The sequence below is a fragment of the Protopterus annectens genome, chromosome 2.part0 (genome assembly GCF_019279795.1).
Source record: "Protopterus annectens isolate FY-2018-M chromosome 2.part0, PAN1.0, whole genome shotgun sequence".
NCBI lineage: Eukaryota > Metazoa > Chordata > Ceratodontiformes > Protopteridae > Protopterus > Protopterus annectens.
Genome location: NC_056728.1, coordinates 981,617,872 through 981,642,407, shown reverse-complemented (window position 1 = coordinate 981,642,407; position 24,536 = coordinate 981,617,872). Strand labels below are relative to the sequence as shown.

Genomic DNA, 24,536 nt, shown 5'->3' with positions numbered 1-24,536 from the left:
AAGTCAAATGGTGTCCTACTGAAAATATGAGACTTCCTAGTGCGAGTCCCAGAACTATGAAACATTAAGTGCAATTCCAGAGAAACGTAGAACTGTGAAAGTCACTATCGTACATCAAAAGTGTTTTTTGCATGGGACAAGCTTCTACTGCAGCTACTTTATATATATTACACTTCTACTGCAGCTACTTATATATATTACACATTTTACACTCAGCTAATCGAAGGAAGGACACTCAGCAAACTCGGAGCTATAATATATAACATTAAGTATCCTGTTTTTTGTTTATTTTGTTCTTTATTTCTTTGTTATTTATAGTACATTGTGTACTATGTATTTTTCTAGCTAGTTTCACTGTGTGTGAGGTATTAACTGGAAATTGTCCACTTTTGTTAAGCATCTGTTGGGTTGTTTATTTCTGATAACTTGTTGCAGTTAAACTCTTTTTTTCTAGAGGCTCCTTTAGCTGTTTAAAACATTCATTTAAAGGCTCACTGCTGCTTTTCAGCTGGGAGATACATTTCTGCAGTTGTTCCAAGTAGTGGGGATATTTGTAGCATTTCCATACTCAGGCTTGTATTTTGGCCTAGTGAAAAAAAAAAGTATCTGCTTTTACTGTATTTGTTTTTCTTCTTACTTTATTTTGTTTTTACGTCATTTTAAAAGTACTCAATTGTATTTATTACTGCTTGGTGTAACTCATTCTAAGCGTTTTAGTTTAAGCACTTGGGCTTCAGACCAGTTGTTTTACATTAGGAAGGTTTGTGGTCTGTACTGTAGTGGCAGAACAGGTAGCTTACATCCTTCTAAGTTGGGAACTGCTGACTGAGGTCTCAGTGTCTGTTATTCTAAAAGTGTATTAATTTTGGTTTAAGCACTTGGGCTTCAGGCCAGTTATTTTACATTAAGAGGGTTCGTGGTCTGCACTCTTGTGGGAGGAGAGGCTGGACTCTGCCCTTCTAAACTGGGAATTTCTGGTTAAAGGCTTATAGTGCCTGCATATTTGAACTGCTTCTTGCTGAAATTGGTACACCTTGTTTGCTGTAGCATAGACTAGATCCAGGCCTGCTGAATCTAGCTTTGTTTGTATGCTTGTTATTTGTTTGCTTGTTATTGCCCTGAAAAGCTAATTCCACCTAAAAAGCTGCTTTTCAGCACTTCTGTGGATCCCTAGTGATATCTGCATTGCTTACTGTACTTATTTCCTTGTTTCATTTGAAAGAAAGTTACTGTTTGTCATTTTTGCATTTAAGTTACCTGGCACTTGCTCACTAAAGCAATTATATAAGTCAGCACTAAAAAAATTAAAAGCACTACACCCTCACAAACTCCCCTTGAATACCTTGTTCCCCATTGGCCCTTTTTTTCAATTATTAAGGAATTCCCAATACTATTGTAGCATGTATAAAGGTCAGTTGTCAATCTCCTCTCCGGTCCAGCTGGTGAATCTGGGAATCTTGAGGCAATGTTACAACTGCCTCATGTACACAGACAACCCTCTCCTCCTCCCAACAAATTCCAACACATGTGAGAGATGCAACCATATAGCCAAACTGGAGGCTAAGCTCTCTCAACTCAGTACTGGCGTAACCAGTCAGGAGGAGAAGGAAACCACACTCACTACAATTCCAGTCTCACATAGACCTACCACGACAGCAAACCAAACACATAAAAACATACTCGGAGGCTCTAAATAAAAATCTGCCTAAGCAGCAGAGACCTCCAAAGCAGACACCCAAGCAACCGCCACCCCAAAACAAAACACATGCAACACAAAGCTCACAAAGCCAGTGTGCCGAACAGTCACATCCCTTAAGGCTAAACAACACACCTGATACACTTGTAATAGGTGACTCTATTGTCAGGCACACTGATGTCCCGCTCACCAGGCTGAACAAGGAGAAGGTCACGGTGAGCTGTCGGGTTCTAGGATCCGCCACATAACACAAGCACTCAGGTCACTCCAAGGCAAGTACAAATATGACTCGGTCATTGTCCATGCTGGTGTGAATGACCCGAGACGTACCTCCCTGGACTACATGAAGAGAGACATACTGGAGCTCTCTGAGCATGTAGCCCAGGCCGGTATGACCCTGACCTTGAGTAGCATCTTACCCTCATCAAGAATGATGCCACAATATGAAGACAAGATGATCAATTTCAACAATTGGCTTAAGTATTGGTGTCATTCAAAGGAGATCCAATGCCTGTCAGCCTGGGATGACATGCTCGACAAGCCATGATGCTTTGCTAGAGACGGCTTGCACCTGTCACCCCTGGGCTTTCGGATATTGGTAAAGGCTCTTGCTACCCCCATAGTGCCTTTTTTAGGCAAGGCTCAAAAGACAAACCCACCTCCATAGGTATCACAAGGGATAAGAAACTAAGAGTAATGCTACTCAACGCCAGAAGTCTAAACCTCAAGATGCACACACTCGAAACTCTCCTTAACATGGAGAACATCGATATCTGTGCAGTAACAGAAACCTGGTTCAAGGCTCCCGAGAGCACCCCAGCACTACCAGGTTATACCTCATACCATGCTTTTCGGCCCCAAAACTTGGACCGAACCACAAAAGGAGGGGGAGCATCAATATTCGTCAAAGATACCCACACCTCCAGGTTGGTGGCACAGCACGAAGCATCAGAGACTATCCATGTGCAACTAACAGTGGGTAAAACTGCCTTCCAGTTTATAGCCTGCTACAGACCACCCTCCCAAACCCAGGAACCCCACTCAGCCTTCCTGAGAACACTGGAAAATATGAAGGTCTCTCCAAACACCATTATATTGGGCGTCAACTACCCAAACATAGACTGGGAGCATTACTCTAGCTCCAACACCCTAGCCCAAAGGTTCCTAGAATTTATAAACTCAAATGCTATGGAACAACTTGTTACCACTCCCACAAGAGGGGAAAACATACTGGACCTGATCATCACCAACATGGGGACTCTATGCTCCAGACCAGAAGTGTATCCCTCACTGGTAAGATCAGACCATAAACTAATCTCACTGGATATTCACATACCGACCCCACCCCCTTCCCAGAAAACCACAGTGAAAAACTTCTCTAAAGCAGATTTCACACTCCTCAAAACCAAGGTGGAATCCTTCAAAGCCCCCGGGCCTGTGGAAAATACGGTTCAGACCGCAGAATCCTTTATAAACGCATTCTACGAACACCTTCAGGAATGCACGGATCATGCAATCCCAAATAAAACAAAGACCCAATCCTCCAAAGGCAGACATCCTGACTGGTGGTCCCCAGCCATAAACAAACTATACAATAGAAGGAGGAAGCTACTACATGATAGAGCAAAATCCCAAAAAGGGAAGGCATCTCTGATCAGTATTAGCAAAAAACTACGGGCACTCATAAAATCGTCTAAGGCCAGCTTCGAGAGAAATATTGCACAGGACACTAAGGATAATCACAAGGCTTTCTTTAGTTATGTTAGGAACCTGGGTCGGAATTCCCAGATATGCTCAGAATTAGTCCAAAATGACAAAAAATACACCGAACCCACAGACATTGCCAACATCCAAGCTGACAGGTTCAGCTCAAACTTCTCCCACCCCTCCCCACCAAAAGGGCAAATATCTATCCCAGCAGAGTGCTGCCCCCCTGACATCTCAGATGCTCATGTAAGAGTCGCCCTCTCCAAAGCAAAAAACACAGCATCAATGGGACCAGACGGTGTCCCAGGCTGCATCCTACATGAACTCCAAGAAGAGCTAAACCCAAACATAAAACTACTGTTCAATCTCAGCCTTACTACAGGATATGTACCCAAAGAGTGGCGTACAGCAACAGTGGTCCTTCTCCACAAAGGTGGTGCCTCAACGGATCCTGGAAACTATCACCCCATAAGCCTGACTAGCTTGGTCTGCAAAGCTATGGAAAGGATCATCATGGACCTCATAAATAAAGATATTGGGGACCTACAGACACTGGATCCTACCCAGTTCGGCTTTGTTAAGGGCAGATCCTGCCTCTTAAACCTGGTCGATTTCTTTGAAACCATCACCAAGGCCATTGACGAGGGGAAGGTGGTCCACACAGCCTACCTGGACCTCGCAAAAGCCTTCAATACAATACCCCACTCGGGCATTATAGATAAGCTCACCAGCTTAAATATAAACCCCTATGTCACTAGATGGGTTGCAAACTGGCTCAGGGACAGGGCCCACATGGTTAGAATTGCTGGAGCCTTGTCAGACTCCAAACCAGTTACAAGTGGCATCCCACAAGGCTCAGTCCTGGGACCTTCTCTTGTTCGGTATATATTTCTCGGAGGTACAGGCCAACACGGAAGGACTGTGGCTGACCAAGTTCACAGATGACTGCAAACTGGGCGCCATAATCGACTCTCCAGCCGACACAAGCATCCTCCAAAAGCACCTCATAGAAACAGACAACTGGTGCCAGAGCCATGGCCTCAAGCTAAATGCCAAAAAGTGTATAGTCATCCTCTTTGGCAAAAACAAAGTGCCCACAAATTACCACATAGGTGGTAATCCATTAAGTACAGAAGAAGTAATTAGGGACCTGGGGACCCAAGTTGATAGCAATATCTCATTTGACAACCACGTGGCCAAAGTGGTTAGAAAAACATTTTATATAGCCCACCTAATCATGAAGGGATTCACATCTAGATCAGGGGAGGTCCTTGTGCCTCTTTACTCATCCCTCATCAGGTCCATAATTGAGTACAATGCCCCTTTTGGGATTTACCTTACCAGACACCTGCAGCAACTGGAAAGACCCCAAAAGTACCTCATCAAGAGGATCAAAGGGCTCAAACAGATGCCATATGCTGCCCGGTTAAAGAAACTCCAGCTCTACTCAGTGGCATACCGCCTGCACAGAGGCGATCTGTGCCTGACGTATAAAGCAATGTCCAACCCGGAATTAATGGACATGCTGCACCTCAGAAAATCCAAATCCCATTGAGCCATGCGCTCGAGAGACTTGAACCTCAGCACTGAAATAAATAGGACATGCTGGAGGGACAGATTCATAACCCAGAGGCTCCCTTCACTCTGGAATAAAATCCCAGTCCAGGTTATGCAGAGTCCCTCACTGACTCTCTTCAAGAGGAATCTTGATGAGTGGATGGGAGATCGTAGGTTTACCCCGGGTATCACTTCTGTGTCACTGTTAGACAGAGGCACAGTATACTAACCTCGAAAAAGGGCATAGCAAAATTAATTTAAAATGGGTGGCGAAAGCCAAACACACTCTGGCTAGGCTTATAAATGCCCTAGGGCAGATAGCCTAGTAAGAACCTATGAATATATATATGTACTAATTCCAAGATCACTGTGCCTCTGAAGAAAAGGCAATTCTCCAAGATACAGGAGTTTTAGACTTAGTATTTCCCCTAATCACACGTGTTAAGAATCATACTTCCATTTCTCAAACTTACAATGGGAACCGAAGCCCAAGGTTATGAAAAGCTCAATACACTAACAGTGTTATATTCTAACAAGCATTAACTTCACAACCAAATATGCACCATTACTACCATTTTTCAAGGGCTGCACTACAAAATATGGTTGTGACATCATTCGCAGTAGTACATAATATGTAGTATTCAAACATACATACATTACGCAGAACATTCATACACTACAAAGAATGTAAGAACTTCAATATTTGTACACTGACATATCTGTTAATATAACAAATAACACCTCATTAAAAGTCTGGAGCTTTCGGCTTTCTATATTGTTCACAGTGGGGCTCTTACATGCCTGACTTATCTGCATTTTCAATTGTTCATTATTACATTGGTATATTGTGGAACTTCTGAAGCTCCCCTTAAAATCACTGTAGTGTGAAAAAAGAAAAAAAAACATTAAGAACATAGTACTAACCAAGCTTTTCAGTGTTATGCTGTTCTTGAACACTGTAATGAAATTCATGTTTATTGTCAACATTCATTTATATAAAGTAGCTGGAAATCTAGTGCACCCAAATCATTTAACACACTCCATTAAATCCAGTCACTCAAAACCACATAGCATAAAAATCACCGAAAAATTAGCACCTTAACACATCAACATGCTCACTCTGTTACAGTCTGATAACAGTTCAAATATTCAGAGCTAACACAGCAGCTCAGTTAACTAAATATTAAAGACCTTTTAGAATATGGAGGTCTCTATGCAGTGATCCTTGACAGTACCATTATTATAACTGTAATAGTACAAGAACTCAATTAGATGTAATCAAGTTTTCCATATAACAAGCTCAATACATTGCTGCTGTTAAAGTTCTTCAAATCTTTTGGATTTCTAATACCATGACGGGAATGGACTCCATTCCTAAAACAGGGTATAATTAAAGTTAATTAAACTAGTATTGTTTCAGTTTTTGATGTTAGCCAAAAGTGCTGTATGCAGCACCCACAATGTCCCCAAAATTGACTCATTCTGCAATTCGTAAAGAGTTGCATGTTTTGGTAGCATATATCTAAATAAGACTGTAGATTATTTTTTAGGAACTGTCTGGGTATCTTTCTTCCAAATTGCTCTCATTTCTGCCTGCAGATTGCCCAGTGAGTTCCCATATGGCTACAATTACTACTTGCCTCTCACAATTCAGCAACTTAAACCAGCAAACCTGACTGAAATGGTATGAAAAAATCAAATAAGTGTCTCTAATCAGGGTCATAAAAATGACAAATTTGTAATTGCTATTTGCTCATAATCCCTCAGCATTGCAGTAATATTAATTTCTCATTCAAAGTCTCCTTCCCATACCACATCTGCTAAACAGCAGGTCATAATTACTTTGCCTTCTCTTTGTTCAAACTCAGTCCTATCAAAGTTTAACAATTTCACAGTCATAAATACTTTTCTCAGAACCTGAATAAAATGAATGTTAGATGGTATAGTCTAATGTGGACTAAAGTTCTTGCAAGTTATCAATGGGGGATCAAGTCCAAGTAAACTGCTGCCCTTTTGACAGAAAAAAAAATAAACACTGACAACTATTTTCCTTATGCCATCTACACTCCCTAATGGCATCTAAAACAGCTCTTTGCTGCTTAGAAGTCTCTGAGAAATTAAAGTCCACCAGTACTGGTTCTTGGCATCATTATTCTATATATTGGCTAGCTTAACAGTGACACAGCTTGCTCCTTTTCATATCAGATGACAAATTAAACCGAAATCACTCTTGGTAAGCCATATACCAAATCTACTGCAGATGATGGCAAGCTGTAGGCCTTCTCAAAAGCCAACAACCTTTGAGAAAATACTTATTTTCACCACCTTAGTTTTCACAAATTCAGGATAATCAAGACCTTCACCTTCCAATATGCTGCCACCTTTGCTTTGTCATCCAAAGTGACCAACTTCTGCTCAATGTACACAATCTGTCTGCTCAATTTCACAAACGTACGCCTTACATCCATCTCTTTTGCACTGGTAATACTCGCTCAGCTCAACAGAGACCTCAAACTGCTACACAATGATACAATACAATCCTGAGACCACTTAACACCTTTCATTTGTTACCACACAGCTTCCTGTGTACCATTTTCTAAATTAGCAGGACTTGTCAGTGACTGCATGATGTGGTGTTCTCATGGCTTTTTCACCTCCACAGACATTTCCTCCTCACTTTCTCTTACCTTCGCAGGGCCAGCAACACGTACACATGATCTATAACTCTACTACCTTCATTAAAGTCACACTGAGACACAAACACACTTTAACAACTTAAAAAAATTCCCTTTAACCTAACAAAAAGGCTCTCAAGAAACAGTAGAAGTCCCAAATCCAAGACCAATTTGTCAAACTGCTGAATCCATGACTTGAAGATCCAACATCTCTCTCTCTCTGCAATCAGATTCAAGTACAGAAATTACTATAGTAGGGAAGGGGAGGACCTTTGTGACCTGTTATATCTTCCCTGCACATTTAAACTTTTGTAAGACCATGTACACAGTTAATGAAACATTAAAAACATTTAAAACATACCTAAAAGCAAAGAAAGAAATGCAGTGTCATCCTACCTTGCTTGCATATACTGACATTCAGCACACCCGATCCCAGACAGTTTCCAGACGGTACACAGAAACCAGCATTGTCTGGATTGACTGAAGCATTAGCAAACAAATTTGGAGGCAGCACAAATCGAAAGGCAGTCACACCCTTCACATAGACAGTGCGTTCAAATATTGCATACAGCGACCTGAATAATAGGTAAATAAGATTTCAGAGTTAATTTAAAAAGCTAACTCTCAAATGTAATCAACATAACAACAGTTAAACATTTAACATTCATGCCATTAGTAATGCAGTTAACAAAAATTGGAATATTCTTATGGCAAATGAGGAATTATCCAACCTACTTACAGATGAATGTAAGTTCTCATATCGTAGAGGCAGAACATTAGGATCTTACCTAAACCATTATAAATGCAGGACAGAACGGGACCTTATGCAGGATCAACTATCACAGGAGAGAAATTGATTGGATCATTCTCCTGTGGACAATTCTCTTTTTGTAAATATATGTTAAAATCTAAGGAGTTTACCAGTAAAAACACCACATTTGTATACAGGATCAAATATTTTGCAAACTGCAGTATAGACTGGGTAGTCTATCTAGCTCCCTGTTCCTGCTCTTCATTTTATGTTGGGCAGACCTCTAGGCCACTTAGAATTAGGATGTCGGAGCATTTAGGCGACATTAGGAATAAACGCATGACCAATGTACTTTACAGACATGTATGTACTCACAAATCAGCAGTATTCCACTTTTGTATCATTGCCAAAACACGGGGTGATAGATCTCAAAAATTGGGGTGGCACACTTTACTAAATGAAAAAAAAATGTGGATAGTTAAGTTGGGGGCATTATTTTCCCCAGGTCTTAATGATCATTTGTAACATTTTAAAATGCATTTCCAGACATTTTTTTCATGATGTATAGGGATGCATATTATTATTTCTTTACTGTGCCTTCAAATGCTTCATTGAATGATTAATAATTAATGCTGGATATATAAATGGATAACTTTTTCAGTTGGATGGTAATCACCGATGAAGGCAAATGTGCTGAAATCGGTCTAATTTTTTTACATTCAGAATAAACCAAGTTATCATTCTTGGTGCTGGCCTCTATTTTTGATTTTATATTAACAGCTAAACAACCGTTTACTGTATTTAATATACAGACAGTATAGTGTTATAACACATACCTTGACACCACTACTATGCGCACACACAAAATATTTACGAAGTGCATAGGTGAAATAGAAAAAAAACAACATTCAATAGGGTGTGCTTGAATGCTGTCATGCAGTTTTACCAGGTATAGAGATGTACATGTAAAGCTCTAAATGCCCTCATATTCCAAAGATAAACACAAGTAATACTTTAATGACTTGTTGATTTGGTTGCAGAAAAGTTAGAAGATTAACCTATGAAGTACAGCAAGCTGCTCATTTCCTATAGCATTTTTTATACCACTAAGTAGTTATCTAGGCCTCACAAGACTAATATGCAGGCTACTCACTAGTACTCCAAATAAAGCAAGCAGAGTTGGCCTGTAAATTGGCATCCTATGCAAAATGGCTCCATGGCCTCCCCTCACCCACTCCATCCTTGCCTAATCACACCATTTAGATTACTTCTTTTCCCCCATCCTTTTTGCAGTTTTTCTATGTATAAGCATGACTGTACTTTGACAACTATGGAGGAAACATCTGCATTAAGCTGGGAGTCTAGGTTCACCAGGCACCCAGAAGCCACAAGGGTTCTAAATGCTATGAAGTACATTTTAGAGTTGCTTTAAACAATCTTTTCTTCCAGTGATGGCCTGGATGAAAACCACAATCAAATAAAGAAATTTTGCCTTACTCTTCAACTTTGTTTTTTTTCCTGGATCCTTTTAGTATACCCTAACTGCCCAAGACTGCACTGTAATAGCTCCAGTAGCAATAACTGTATTAAGCCAGGAGTCTGGGAGCCACTAAGCTCTCAGAACCCATAAGGGTTCTAAATGATCTATGGTGCATCTTAAAATTTCTTTAATGGTGGCTTGAACAAAACCATGATCAAACAAAGAAATTAAGTCTTAGTCTTCAACTGTTTTTATTTTTTCTTGCATCATTTCAGCAAACCCTAACTGACCAAAACTTGGCTTGAATATGTGCAGTGAAAAAAAAACTTTATTAAGCTGTAGGGTTCTAGACACACTGAGGTTTTTATTAAACAACTTTTTCATCCAAAAATGGCCTGAATGAAAACCACGAGTAAGGAAAGAAATTCAGTCTTAGTCTTCAAGTTTGCTTTTTTTCTACACTACTACTACTACTGCACTGTAATTAAATTGTGGGCTCTTGGAGCTGTTAGACATCCAGAAGCCATAGGATTAATGATGCTATGAGGTATATTTTAGAAGTTTTTTTTTTGCTTTTTTCTGCAGCACTTCTGCAGTGCACTAAGATAGTATTGTAGCATTATCTGACTGATATATTTATTTTGTTTCTCTTCTATTTTCAGTGTTCTCTTTCCTTATTTCTACTTCTAATTTTTAACATCTTGTCCCACTTATATTTTAGTTTAAAGGTGCAAGCTTGCATATCACAGTAAAGCAATGAGCTATACTGTGTAGGGTCACCCCAAGATGAGCAGACCTAGGCAGAGTGAACAGACTATGGTTCACCAGAGAAAGTAATGACAAATCACTCCAGTTATTTTTGCCAAGAAAACTATATGGACAAAATTAATTATATGAACTCGAATAAAAGAACATTTGCTGGACAGCAGAAAGACAGGAAACTTATCTGCAAAGACTACTAAAGTTATTAAAAATAAAATGACAATGGCTTGAACAAGTTTATTAAACCATAACTCAAAAACATCCATTATTGTGGCAAATCCTTCCAGGGAATAATAAAACAAGGCAGACAAAAAAAATAAAATAAAACAAGACCTTAATGAAACAAGTATTTCCAATTTATCTCATGATTTAACCCTCTGTGGGAAAGCAGCAGTGGTGCAGCGGTAGCGTTGTCGCCTCACAGCAAGACGTTCTCCCATTCAATTCTCAGCTGCAGTGCCTTCTGTATGGAATCTGCATGTCCTCCCCACGGTCAAGTGGCGTTCAAAAGACATGCGTGAATGGGCGTGCCTTCGGTGAAGGCTGGGCATCAAGCTGGCACCGTAAAAATCTACTGCCAATAATTAGCGGACCGGAGTTCCGCTGTGGTGACCCCTAACCGGGAAAAGCTGAAATAAGAATAAGAACCCTCTGTGGTACTTAGTCCTAAACTTCAGAATCACTGTAGCTTCATGAAGAAACAATAACTTTTTAATAATTCTGCCACAATTACATTACATTTCGGTTTATCTACAACTGTTGCTTTCAGATCCTTAGTGGAACCAGAAAATCGTTCAGCAAAATGTTAGGAACAGAACTTTCAGGGTGCTTTTAATATCCTCAACGTGCTTGTGCATCTTTATTCTTAACATTTTTAGTCTCACTTATTTAAAGGACATTTGAGGGGCATTTCAGACCATAAATTTTTCACACTGAGTTAATCGAAGGAAGGACACTGAGCAAACTCTGCTCTATAATATATAACATTAAGTATTCTGTTTTTTTTTTTTTTTTGCTTATTTTTTAGAGTTATTTATACCACTGTGTGAGAGTTATTAACTGGAAATTGTCCACTTTTATTAAGCATCTGTTTGGGTTGTTTGATTCTGATAATTTTGTTTGCAGTTAAAAGCTTTCTCTAGAGGCTCCTTTATCTGTTTAAACTTTCATTTAAATGCTCTTCTGCTGAGCAACATTTCTGCAGTTTGTTTCTCGCCCGCCCTCCCTCCCTATTGGTATGCTGTTCTTTTAGTTGGTGGCTTTGCAGTTGTCCACCCCTACTGTAAGTTTGATCTGGGATACTCCTCCCAGTCTAGTGTTATTACCTCATTCTACCTAATACAGGGAGAACATTTGAGAAGGCCAATCCACTTAGTTTCTGCTCCTCCTTTCTCTCTTTCCACTTAAAAAATAAATAAATAAATAATTCTAAGCTGGTTTCCTACCTTTCCTGTGGGTAGTCTGGTCTGGATACAGATTTGCTGTGTCCAGGACTGTTTGTGGGCGTCTGAGCCCCCAAGCCTTTCTGTGTTGGAGGGAAGCCTTCTAGCTTAATTTGTTTCTTAGAACTATCCAGTTTTTTTTAGTTTCAGCGTTCGCCTGTTTCTTTGAACTCAGCACTTGTTCAGAACTCGTTGTAAGCACTAAATAAGCTACAAATTACTACAGCACTCAACTTTCCTCACATGTCTAGAGGAAAAGAGTTTCTAGTACTTAAATAAACACATGTCGAGGCATGTCTAAGGGTCAACTCCCGGTGTTTTCTTCTGTCTACCTGATGAATCTGGGCATCTTGGGGCAATGCAGCAATTATGTCATGTACACAGGCAACACACTCCTCCTACCACCCAACACTACAACCTGAGAGATGCACTTATATAGCCAAACTGGAAGCAAAGCTCTCTTCACCCAAGACTGGACTAGACAGTCAAGAGGAGAAGGTAAACACTTACACCACACTCATCACATAGTCCCTCAAAACCTACACCACCAAAACACACACAGAAACACAAAACACACACCTACATTAGCTGAGGCTCTCAATAAAAACCTGCCCAAGCAACAGGGACCTCCAAAGCAGAAACACAAGCAACCTCCACCCCCCCAACACAACCCAAATGACACACAGCCCACAAACTCAGTGTGCCACTCAACCACAGCCCATAAGGCATAACAACGTACCCAGCACTCTAGTCATAGTTGACTCTATAGTCAGGCACACTGATGTTCCACTCACCAGGCTAAACAAGGAGAAAGTTACTGTCAGCTGCCTGTCGGGTGACAGGATTCGCCACATAATGCATGCACTCAGGTCACTCCACAACAAGTACAAATATGACTCTGTCATTGTCCTTGTTGGTGTGAATGACCTGAGACGTACCTCCCTGGACTATATGAAAAGGGTCATGGAGGAGCTGTCCGATCTTGTATCCCAGGCAGGTATGACCCTAGCCGTGAGTAGCATCCTGCTATCACCCAGAATGATACCACAGTACAAGGACAAAATGATTGACTTCAATAATTGGCTGAGCTTCTGGTGTCATTCTAAGGGGACTCAGTATCTGTCTGCCTGGGATGACATGATTGACAAACCATGATGCTTTGCCAGAGATGGCCTGCACCTGTCGCCCCTGGGATTCCGGATACTAGCTAAGACTCTAGCCACCCCTATAGTGCCTGTTTTAGGCCAGGATCAAATGACAAATTCGCAATCTCAAAAAAAGCCTCTGCAAGTAAGGTGTCTGCAGGGTCCTAAATCACTATGTAGACCAAAAATATGACCAGCAGACCATGGAGACAAAATTAATTACATAGTGTGTGTACCAGACAGTCCGGATTCGGCTTGTATATTACAAAGCCTTCATCAATGTGAAAATACAAAGAAAAATACACCCTATTTATAGTGTGTCATCAGTCCAAAAGCCAATCACAGATGTTCATTTAACCCTGGTGCAAAAAGCCATCCTAATTTGATTATCCATTTTTTTCTCCTTAACATTGAGCAATTCGTGCCAACCAGATTTAATTTGTTGCAAGCCACTGACTTGGTCTATAATTGTAAATTGAAAACATGCTGTCTTATGAGTTAGTGTGTTTAAAGAGAGCATTAGTGTCACGCTGGTTCCTAATTTCACTCATATGCTCAGATATTCCATGTCTCACAGCCCTGGATGTCTGTCCAACATAAAAGGCTGAACATTGACAAGTTGTTAAATAAACAACCCATTCTGAACTACAATTAGCGAAAAAAGGAATCTCAAATACTGTGCTAGTATTCTTACTACTAAAATAAGTGGTTTTCAGCATTCTGCAACAATGCCTACAGTGCCCACATGGATGGTTCCCCTTAGCAATCATCCCTTCAATTGTACTTTGTCTTTTGTCCCTTAATTTGGGGCTACTCTGTTTATAATGGTTGAAATATGATGCTAAGTTTCTCCCATTTCTATATGAGAAGCAGCACCTATCCCCAAGGAACCCTGATAATCTATTTTCTGCCATAAGAATATTCCAATTCCAGCAAACACTATCAATAAGTGCCCCTGTGTTTTGCCCATATGTCATCACAAACCTAAGTTTCCCTGTGGTATCAAAATCTTTCTCTTTATAATTTAACAGTTCATCCCTATTCATCTCATTAACCACATTCTGTGCTTGTGTAATGTGTCCAGTTGGGTAACCCGTTTCCTTAAACCTATTAGTAAGGTCATCTCTGAAATGTAAATATGAATCCTCAGCTGAGCATATACATTTGACCCTCATATACTGAGATTTAGGGATATTCTTGCATATATGGAGGATGATAGCTGGAGGCATGGAGCAGAGAGTTATATTCTGGGAATTTTCTATATACTTCAGTAGTGAGGGTATTATCTGGGGCCCCGATGACCATTACATCTAGAAAAGTGATTCTATCCCGATTGCAATTGACCGTAAATTCAATCCCCCCTGTTTTCAATGAGATATCCAACTAATTCCCCAAGGTATTCCTCATCTGACCTCCAAACCATCCAGGTATCTTCTCCAAATGTCAGTCTGATCAATATACAGATTGTGGGATTGATCATACAATATTTTTGTTCCTCAATATATGCCATAAAAATATCCACATATATGGGGGCAAAGGAGGCATCCATTGCTCTCCCTTTAATCTGTAAAAAGCATGCCTCACGATAGAAAAAACACATTTTTAGTTAATACATGCTCAGCCAAACCAAGGAGGAGAGTAATAAAATCTGGTCGGTAAAGTCCTGACCTATACAGCCAGTATTCAAGGGCTTCAAGACCAGCCCAATGTGGAATATTCATAAAGAGAGCTTTGACATCTAATGTACAAAGCCACCAACTAGGTTCAAGTTGCATTTCAGAGATGACCTGTAAAACTTCAGTGGTATCCTTTAGTCTGGACCTAACCCACACAAGCAGGGGTTTCAGATATTTAGTCAGATATTGCAACAGAGGCTCAAGTCAAAGAGCCTCTCTCGGAAACAATTAGCCTGCCAGGGGGATGATATCAGTTTTTGTGAATTTTAGGCAGGAAATAGATATAGTGGTTCCTGGGGTCCACAACTGTGAGTTTTGTTTATCCTGTGAGTAATGAATCCTTCCTCCACAGCTAATGTGAGGAAGTCATCAATTTGTTTTTGAAAAAGCTTAGTGGGCTTATAGTCAAGTTGTAAATATTACCTATGGTCAGTCAACTGCTTATTTGCTTCCAAATTATATTGATCCCAATTTTGTACAATCACAGCTCCTCCTTTGTCCGCCTTTAGGATCACAATGTTATGGTTTTCAGCCAACTTAGAAATGATTGCCATTTCCTGTTTTGTTATATTACTGGCCTTAGCCTGAAAAGACCTGGATTGAAAATGTAGGTCCTTTAAAGTGGAATTTTGAAATAACACATTGTGATTCATGGGCGGAACAAAAGAGGACTTATGGTATTCTAAATTGGTCATCATCACATGATTCTACATTCGATTGAAAAAATAGTCTCAAGTTAAGTGTTCGACAAAAATCAACATATTTTGCAAAAGATTCTTCAGGCACAAAAAAAACAGGAATATATGTTAAACCTTTATTTAAAATACTCCTCTCTGAAAAGAAGCGGGGATAGAAGAAATATTTAGGACATTATCATTCTTTACTTCTGTACAAATTTGTGAAGCAAACCCTCTATGTTCTCTATATTTCTACCCCCCTCCTCCTTCTAGGTTTAACTGCATAGAATTGTTTGAATTCCTTCGTTTCTGTGCTGGTAAGCCTGTAGAAGAAAGGGTGTCACTGTCCGGCCCCGAGGAAGAATCCTCACCTGAAGTATCAGATACCCCAGACCTCTTAAGAATAGATCTTGGATGTTTTCTACTAATGGGGTACTTATTAGTAAACCTAACATGTTTCTCTCTACTTTTGGAGAACGGGTCCCCTTGTTCATAATCTAAAACATCCCTAAGAACCTTTTTCTTTTTCCTCTCTCTAAGTTGAGTTTCCAAATTATTAAGTTTCATATTTAATTTATAAAGACAAAGTAAATAATTTTGCTGTCCCTTGTATTCTTTAACACATCCAGTAATCTCACTGATGGCACCCATTTCAGCATCAATGGTTCTGTCACAGAACCCACATAGATTTTCTACAAATTGCATAGTAGCTTTATGTTGGGCATCCTTCCATTGTTGATAAAGCAACTCGTCTGGGCTGCCGACCATAGGCTGAACCCTAAATCTCAGGCCCCTTGGTGTTATACCTTTAGCCATATAGGCTTTGAATAGCTTATAATGCCACACGTTATTCCTCATTGATCTCATATGTTTTGTTAAGGTGGCAAAAAGCCCTTCACATGTATCATTAATCTTAACACCAGAAGCTCCCCCCTCTGATGCAAGTTCATTCCCAATACCAAAAACAGGAAGGTCATCTCTATCCGAAGACAACCCCTTTATTAAGTTGGAAATATCCATTCTTGTGAGTAGGGAGACCTTAGTCAATCTTATTATCAATCACAAAACAGGGACAATATCAAACCTGGTATAATATACTATCCAAGACCAGCCTAGGTTGAAAAAAATTTTTTACACACTGATACATAAATCAAAAAAGTAGACTAGGAAATCAGACCTTGCTGTGTCCATTAGTCAGTTCCAGTTTGAGTCCACTGTTTATACCAATAACCTCACACTTTAAAAAGAGACTTTAAACTTTATTAGTCAATCAAAATACAGGACTAAATATCTGAAACCCCTACTTGTGTGGGTTAGGTCCAGACTAAAGGATGCCGCTGAATTCTTACAGGTCATCTCTGAAATGCAACTTGAACCTGGTTGGTGGCTTTGTGCATTAGATGTCAAAGCTCTTTATATGAATATTCCACAATGGGCTGGTCTTGAAGCCCTTGAATACTGTCTGTATAGATCAGGACTTTACCGACCAGGTTTTATTACTCTCCTTCTTGGTTTGGCTGAGCATGTATTAACTAAAAATGTGTTTTTCTATTGTGAGGCATGCTTTTTACAGATTAAAGGGACAGCAATGGGTGCCTCCTTTGCCCCCATATATGCGGATATTTTTATGGCATATATTGCGGAACAAATATTGTATGATCAATCCCATAATCTGTATATTGATCAGATTGACATTTGGAGAAGATACCTGGATGATTGCCGGATGGTTTGGAGGTCAGATGAGGAATACCTTGGGGAATTTGTTGGATATCTCAATGAAAACAAGTGGGGGATCGGATTTACGGTCAATTGCAACCAGGACAGGATCACTTTTCTGGATGTAATGGTCATCAGGGCCCCAGATAATACCCTCACTATTAAAGAATATAGAAAATTCCCTGAGTATAACTCTCTGCTCCATGCCTCCAGCTATCATCCTCCTCATATATGGTTGGCACGAATTGCTCAATGTTAAGGAGAAAAAATGGATAATCAAATTAGGATGGCTTTTTGCACCAGGGTTAAATGAACATCTGTGATTGGCTTTTGGACTGATGACACACTATAAATAGGGTGTATTTTTCTTTGTATTTTCACATTGATGAAGGCTTTGTAATATACAAGCCGAAACTGGTCTGTTTGGTACACTATATTTATGTAATTAATTGTTATTCTGTCTCCACGGTCTGCTGGTCATATTTTTGGTCTTCAAATGACAAATTCACCACTGTAACAGATACAAGCAAGCAGAATCTGAGGGTAATGCTACTCAGTGCTAGAAGTCTAAACCTCAAAATGCACTCACTCGATTCACTCCTTAAAATGAAGAACATAGACAGCTGTGCAGTGACAGAGACCTGTTTCAAGGTTCCAGAGAGTACCCCTGCATTACCAGGTTATAATTCATACCACACCTTCCGGCCACCTATGCTCAACGTTTTCTGGAATTCATAAATTCCAGTGCCTTGGATCAACTTATCCACACCCCCACCAGGGGCAGCAATCCTAGACCTGGTTATTACCAACATGAGCAACCGGTGCTCCACACCAGAGGTCAATTCCTCATTGGTCAGATCCGACCACAAGCTAATCACCCTAGACATCATCCACATCCCTCCCCCACCCCCCATTAGGGAAACCACCGTAAAAAAATTCTCCAAAGCTAAGTTCACACTTCTTAAGACAGAAGTGGCAAACTTCATGACACCCACGCTGACAGACAATAGAGGTATGACTGCTGAATCCAACACAAATGCACTTTATAAGCACTTACAAGAGTGCATGGATCGTGCAAACCCTAACAGAACCAAGATGCTATCCTCCAAAAAAAGGAAGCCAATCTGGTGGTCCTCTGCAATAAACCAGCTCTACAACAGAAGAAAGAAACTGTTGCAAAAGAGAGTAAAATCCCATGATTGGAGGAACTCCCTTGGTCAGCCTTAATAAAAAGCTGAGATCCCTCATAAAATCCTCAAAAGCTAGTTACAAAAACAAAATCGCCGCTGACTCTAAAGACAACATCAAAGCATTCTATAGCTATGTCAAGAATCTCAATGCAACACTCAGATCTGCGCTGAGTTACAGCACAATGGTACTAAATATACAGAACCAACTGATATTGCCAACATCCTGGCAGATAGGTTTAGTGCTTTACCCCCCTTTCATCCCTTAAAGGGCCCATCTCTATACCGGAAGAATGCAAAGTTCTGATAATCACGGCTGCACAGGTAAAAAACACACTCTCCAAAGCCAAGAACACAGCATCCATGAGACCTGACAACATCCCAGGCTGTGTTCTATATGAACTACAGAACAAATTGGCACCCCACCCTAAGTACCATATTCAGTCATAGCCTCACCTCAGGCTATGTGCCCACTGAAAGCTATGTCAAACCCAGAGCTGTTGGACATGCTCCACATAAAGAAATCCCAATCCCTCCGAGCTACACACTCTAGGGACCTAAACCTTGTCACCACAATAAACAGAACATGCTGGAGGGATAGATTCCTGTCTCAGAAATTCCCATACTCTGGAACAAACTACCTATCTATATCAAACAAAGCTCCTCATTAGCACTCTTCAAGAAAAATCTTGATGATTGGATGGGAGATGGGAGGTTCACCCTGGGAATCACTTCTGTGGCTCTGCTTGACAGGGGCACAGGAAAATAATTTTCTTGGGTGGCAAAAGCCAGGGTACCATTTGGCTGGGCTTGTGTACGCCCTAGGGCCGATGGCCTAGTATCTACATATGAACCTATAATGGTGCGCAGTGATGGTTATCCCACTCCACAAAGGGGGAGCCACCAAGGACCCTGGAAACTACTGCCCCATTAGCCTGGCGAGCCTAGTCTGCAAGGCTATGGCACGTATCATCATGGAACTTATAAAGAATGACATTGGTAATCTCCAAACCAAGGACCCCACCCAGTTTGGGTTTGTAAAAGACAGATCATGTCTCCTAAACCTGACAGACTTCTTTGAAGCAGTCACTAAAGCCGTAGATGAGGGTAAGGTGGTTCACACAGCCTATCTAGATCTCGCCAAGGCTTTCAACACCATCTCCCACTTTGGAATTATAGATAAACTCACTAAACTAGGTATAAATCCCTATGTCACAAGATGGGCTGCTAACTGGCTCAGTGACAGAACCCACACTGTGAAAGTAGCGGACTCCAAATCCAACTTCAGACCAGTGACATGTGGAATACCACAGGGTTCAAGTCCTGGGTCCTCTCCTGTTTATCTACTTCTCTGAAGTACAGGTTAACACAGAAGGTCTTTGGCTAATGAAGTTCGCAGATGACTGCAAACTAGGAGCCATAATCAAAACTCCAAAAGATGTGTACATCCTACAAAAGGGCCACACTGAGACAGATGCCTGGTGTCAAAGCCATGGCCTCAAGCTCAATGCCAAAAAGTGCATTGTAATCCCTTTTGGTATAAATTCTGTACCCATGAACTACCACATAGGCGGTAGTCTACTTAACACCAAAAGTGTGATGAGACCTTGGGACACAGGTGGACAGTAGTCTCTCCTTTGACAATCACATCACCAGAGTAGTCAGGAAATCCTTCTACGTGGCACACCATCACAAAAGGTTTCTCATCCAGGAAATAAGAGGTCACTGTTCCCCTCTACACGTCACTCATTAGGCCCATTAAAGAGTAGAACACCCCTTTTAGTATGTACCTCAAGACATCTACAACTGGAAAGGCCACAGAAATACCTCACAAAGAGGATTACTGGCTTCAAACAGATGCCCCATGCAGAACGTCTCAAAAAACTGCAGCTTTACTCCGTCGCATATTGCCTACTCAGAGGCAACCTCTGCCTAACACACAAAGCTATGTCAAACCCAGAGCTTTTGGACATGCTCCACTTAAAGAAATCCCAATTCCTCCAAGCTACATGCTCTAGGGACCTAAACCTTGTCACCACAATAAACAGAACATGCTGGAGGGATAGATTCCTGTCCCAAACACTTTCCATACTCTGGAACAAACTACCTATCTGTATAAAACAAAGCTCCTCATTAGCACTCTTCAAGAAAAATCTTGATGACTGGATGGGAGCTAAGAAATTCACCCCAGGGATCACTTCTGTGGCTCTGCTCAACAGTGGCACAGGAAAATAATTTTCTTGGGTGGTGAAAGCCAGGGTAGATTTTAGCTAGGCTTATATAGCCTAGTACCTACCTATGAACAGGACCCATAGGCTAAGTCAGAAAATATCTGTGTACCTTTCAATTTCTAGTGCTCTTCCCTTGTCCAACAGAGAAGGCAAACTTTACTAACCATTACATAAAAAAAAAAACATGTAGTAAAAACCCTTTGGTATTGTTTGTTTATTCATGATATCAACAATCTGAGAGATGAAAATATTAAACTAATTTATATGATATATCTTTCAATAACTCTCAACATTTTCATCCAGAACTGGACAGTTTGGAGAAGGGTAAGTGAAGTTACTTTCCTGAAGATAGATGATATATCATTATGAGCACTCTTACTTCAAAAATATTTAACAGTGGCTCTATCTCTGTCAAATCATCATCATAAACACTGCATGCCCTTCCTGCCTTCAGCAGTTCCCAAGCAGAAGTAAACTTGATAAATAAGCACATTGTAAGCCACATTCACATTCAGACTGTCTCTGTGCTAGATACAGATCATGTAAACACCACCAAAATACATTTTCTACCACCAAAACTGACAGTCACTAGTGCAAAAACACTGGAATAGATATAGTCATCTATTCAATTATATGGATTAGCACTGTTATTCTAACTATCAAAATGACATACAGAAATCACTCAAATAGATACTATCATCTGTTCCTGGCAGAATTTTTTGTAGCTGGTGGCTACAGCTGATATTTCAGTGACACCCCCCCCCAATCTTTGTTCTCTGATTATCAAGACAAGATTCATGAAACACAACTCTTACTATAAAAAAAATTATATATATATATATGTATATATATATATATATATATATATATATATATATATATATATATATATATACACACACACACACATATATATATATATATATATATATATATATATATATATATATATAAAATCTCTTCCATTTCATATTTAGAGTCTGTAGATGAACTCTAAATGTCCTTAACAAAGTGACTCTATTATGACAGCAAACATAAAAGCAATAACCATATCCTGGATCACATCTGAAATAAAAGCAATAACCATATCCTGGATCACATCTGAAATAAAACTGATAAAAATATCCTGCTTTATGAGGTGAAGGCAATAAATACATCCTGAATCGCACATAAAAAAATGATCGTTGATAACACCTGAAGTAAGTAAAAGCAATAATCCTATCACTGATTACACCTGCAATAAAAGTAATCCTGGATAACATAATAAATTGTAACAGGTATAAAATGTCCAGTGTGGCTCTTAGGAAGTGTATGTCTTTTTCCCGTGGTAGATATGAGAAAGAACTAGCAGTTCCCACCAGGGATAATAACAGAGCCTTTTTCAAATATTTACAAACAATTTCTTAATGCTGAAATACTCATAGCATTACTAAAAATAAACAAGCATGTTTGCATTATAACAGTATATATTCCTCCAGGCCAAAATATCCCTATTCTGGAAGATATTATTTCATGGGTGACTAAAAACATCTCTAATGAAACAGTAATCATGGCAGATGCAAATATCTAACTCACCAACAAATAGTATCAACCGCACAGCTTTACACAACTAATCACCTCCCCTACTAGAATACAAAATCAACAACATAAGCTCAGTCCTAGACTAAATTCTTGTCTCTGACCCCCTCAAATACTTAACACACTTCCTAACACATTAAGCGACCATTTACCTGCATATACTTATCAAACCACCTCCCAAAAGCCCAAAACTTACACCTATAAAAGCTAACAAATTTCAATTAAAACCTGTTCAACAGCATATTAAAATCATTCAACTGGACTTCATTAAAAAACTCCACCTCTTGATGACGCTGTCAGCTATTTCAATAAAATATTCCTAGACACCCTCAACAACATACCCTCTCTTAGAACAAAAGATAATCATGCACCTTGGCTAACCAAAGCTACCAAAAATAAGTTACATTCCTAGCTGCAACTCTCACCATGGAAGTATTACTAACTATGCACTACTTTACCCAAGGGATTCTCCCTGCTAAATTTCCTAACTAATGTTATGTTCCTCCACATATACAAGTTCAACCATATATTTGTCTATATTCCAGTGTTTAAAGTCTTGTTCTAGTTGATACTATGTATATATTTTAGCTTTTACATTTGTATCCTGTAAATGTGTTAACACTCATTTTTTGTCAGTTTTGTTTATAATTTCTATTACTTGTTGTGATAATTTGTATGTAAGCTTAGACTGGGGCTTTTCTCCCCAGGCCTCCTCTGAAAATGGGCATTGTCCCAGTCAGACCACCCCGGTAAACAAATGTAAAATAAATAAATGTACTTAACATAATGTTCCATCTGAGTTGTTGCTTTTCATTTGTCTTCAACCTGAGGGACTTGGATCTGTCACGGATCCGACTCAGTTACATACTCCAGCATCAGATCCAAAGTCCAAGCTCCTCCCCTAACCATAATGCCCCGGTCTCTCTCCTCCCCACAGATCGAGTTTGCTGCCGAGCAGCAGCCTCCCATCCTAGATAACATGCCAATAAACCTGACAACCCACAAAGGGCTTATCAAAAGGAAGGTTTGCCAAGATAGAGAGGGTTATGCCTTTTCCATCTGGTCCACTACACAGCCCACAAAAGGCAGGGGGAAGGAGGGACAGTTGAAGACAAATGAAAAGCAACAACTCAGATGGAACATTATGGTAAGTACATAACTTATCTGAAATTGTTTTTAATATGAAGTTTTTTTTTTTCATTTGATCTTCAACCTGAGGGATAGAGTCCACAGCTACAAATAAACTGTCATGGAAGGATGTTCCTGAGAATGGCTGAGCCAAAAGAAGCCCTGCCCCTAGAAAGAAGATCCAATTTATAATGTGAAATAAAGTGTGTGAGGATGCCCAGGTCACTGCAGAGCAGATATCAGCCAGCAAATCCCTGGACTAAAAAGCTGCAGAAGTGGCAACAGATCTGGTGGAATGAGCCTGGACATGTCCTGATAAACCTTTGGCTTGATAGGCCAATGAAATGCATTCAGAAATCCATTGAGCAATTTTAGCTTTAGAAACAGGCTTTCCCAAGAAAGGTTTAGAAAAGGAAACAAATAGTTGATGCGACTTATTAAAGGGTTTTGTTTTATGCAAATAGAAACGCAGTCGCCTCTGAACATTGAGCAAGTGCAATTTGTACTCTCCTTTATTTTGGAAATTTGGAAAGAAAACTGGCAAATTAATGACTTGGTTAATATTAGATTCTGTTGCCAGTTTGGTAAAAAAGATGGCTTGCCCTGCAGGGACACCCTATCTTTATGAAAGACCAGAAAATAATGTTTTTTGATAAATACGGCTTGAATCTCAGAAACCCTCTTGGAGGCAATTACTACCAAAAAAGCTGTCTTCCATGACAAAAAAGTACAGTTTTGTACCTACCATAAATGTAGATGTTCGAGGATCTACATTGCTGCAGTCCTAACCTGTGGGTAGTCCGCTGTCCTCGATCGGCCCGAATACCAAAGAGCTGGGCTGGCTTCGGTCATTGTCGCCTAGAGCTGACGTCAGTACATCGTAGTACATAAGCGCATGACCGACGCCATATCCTCAGTCTTTCTTGCCCCAGATGTCAGAAGGCCTAAGAAGGAAAGAAGGCCAGAGCCAAAATAGTAAACGCCCAACAACCACAAACTATAGAGGGGAAGGAGGGAGGGATAATTGGACTGCAGCAATGTGGATCCTCGAACATCTACATTTATGGTAGGTACAAAACTGTACTATGTTCTTCGTCTCACATTGCTGCAGTCCTAACCTGTGGGTAG

At 40.0% G+C, this 24,536-nt stretch overlaps 1 protein-coding gene across 1 annotated transcript in view; it reads right to left on the bottom strand.

Moving 5' to 3' along the window:
* Positions 1-24,536, bottom strand: part of SCARB2 (scavenger receptor class B member 2) — a 1,439,240-nt gene that overhangs the window by 950,507 nt on the left and 464,197 nt on the right. Inside the window, exon 3 of the mRNA XM_044060371.1 lies at positions 8,032-8,210. Within this exon, the coding sequence (XP_043916306.1) occupies positions 8,032-8,210 (179 nt within the window). The remainder of the gene's footprint in view (positions 1-8,031; positions 8,211-24,536) is intronic.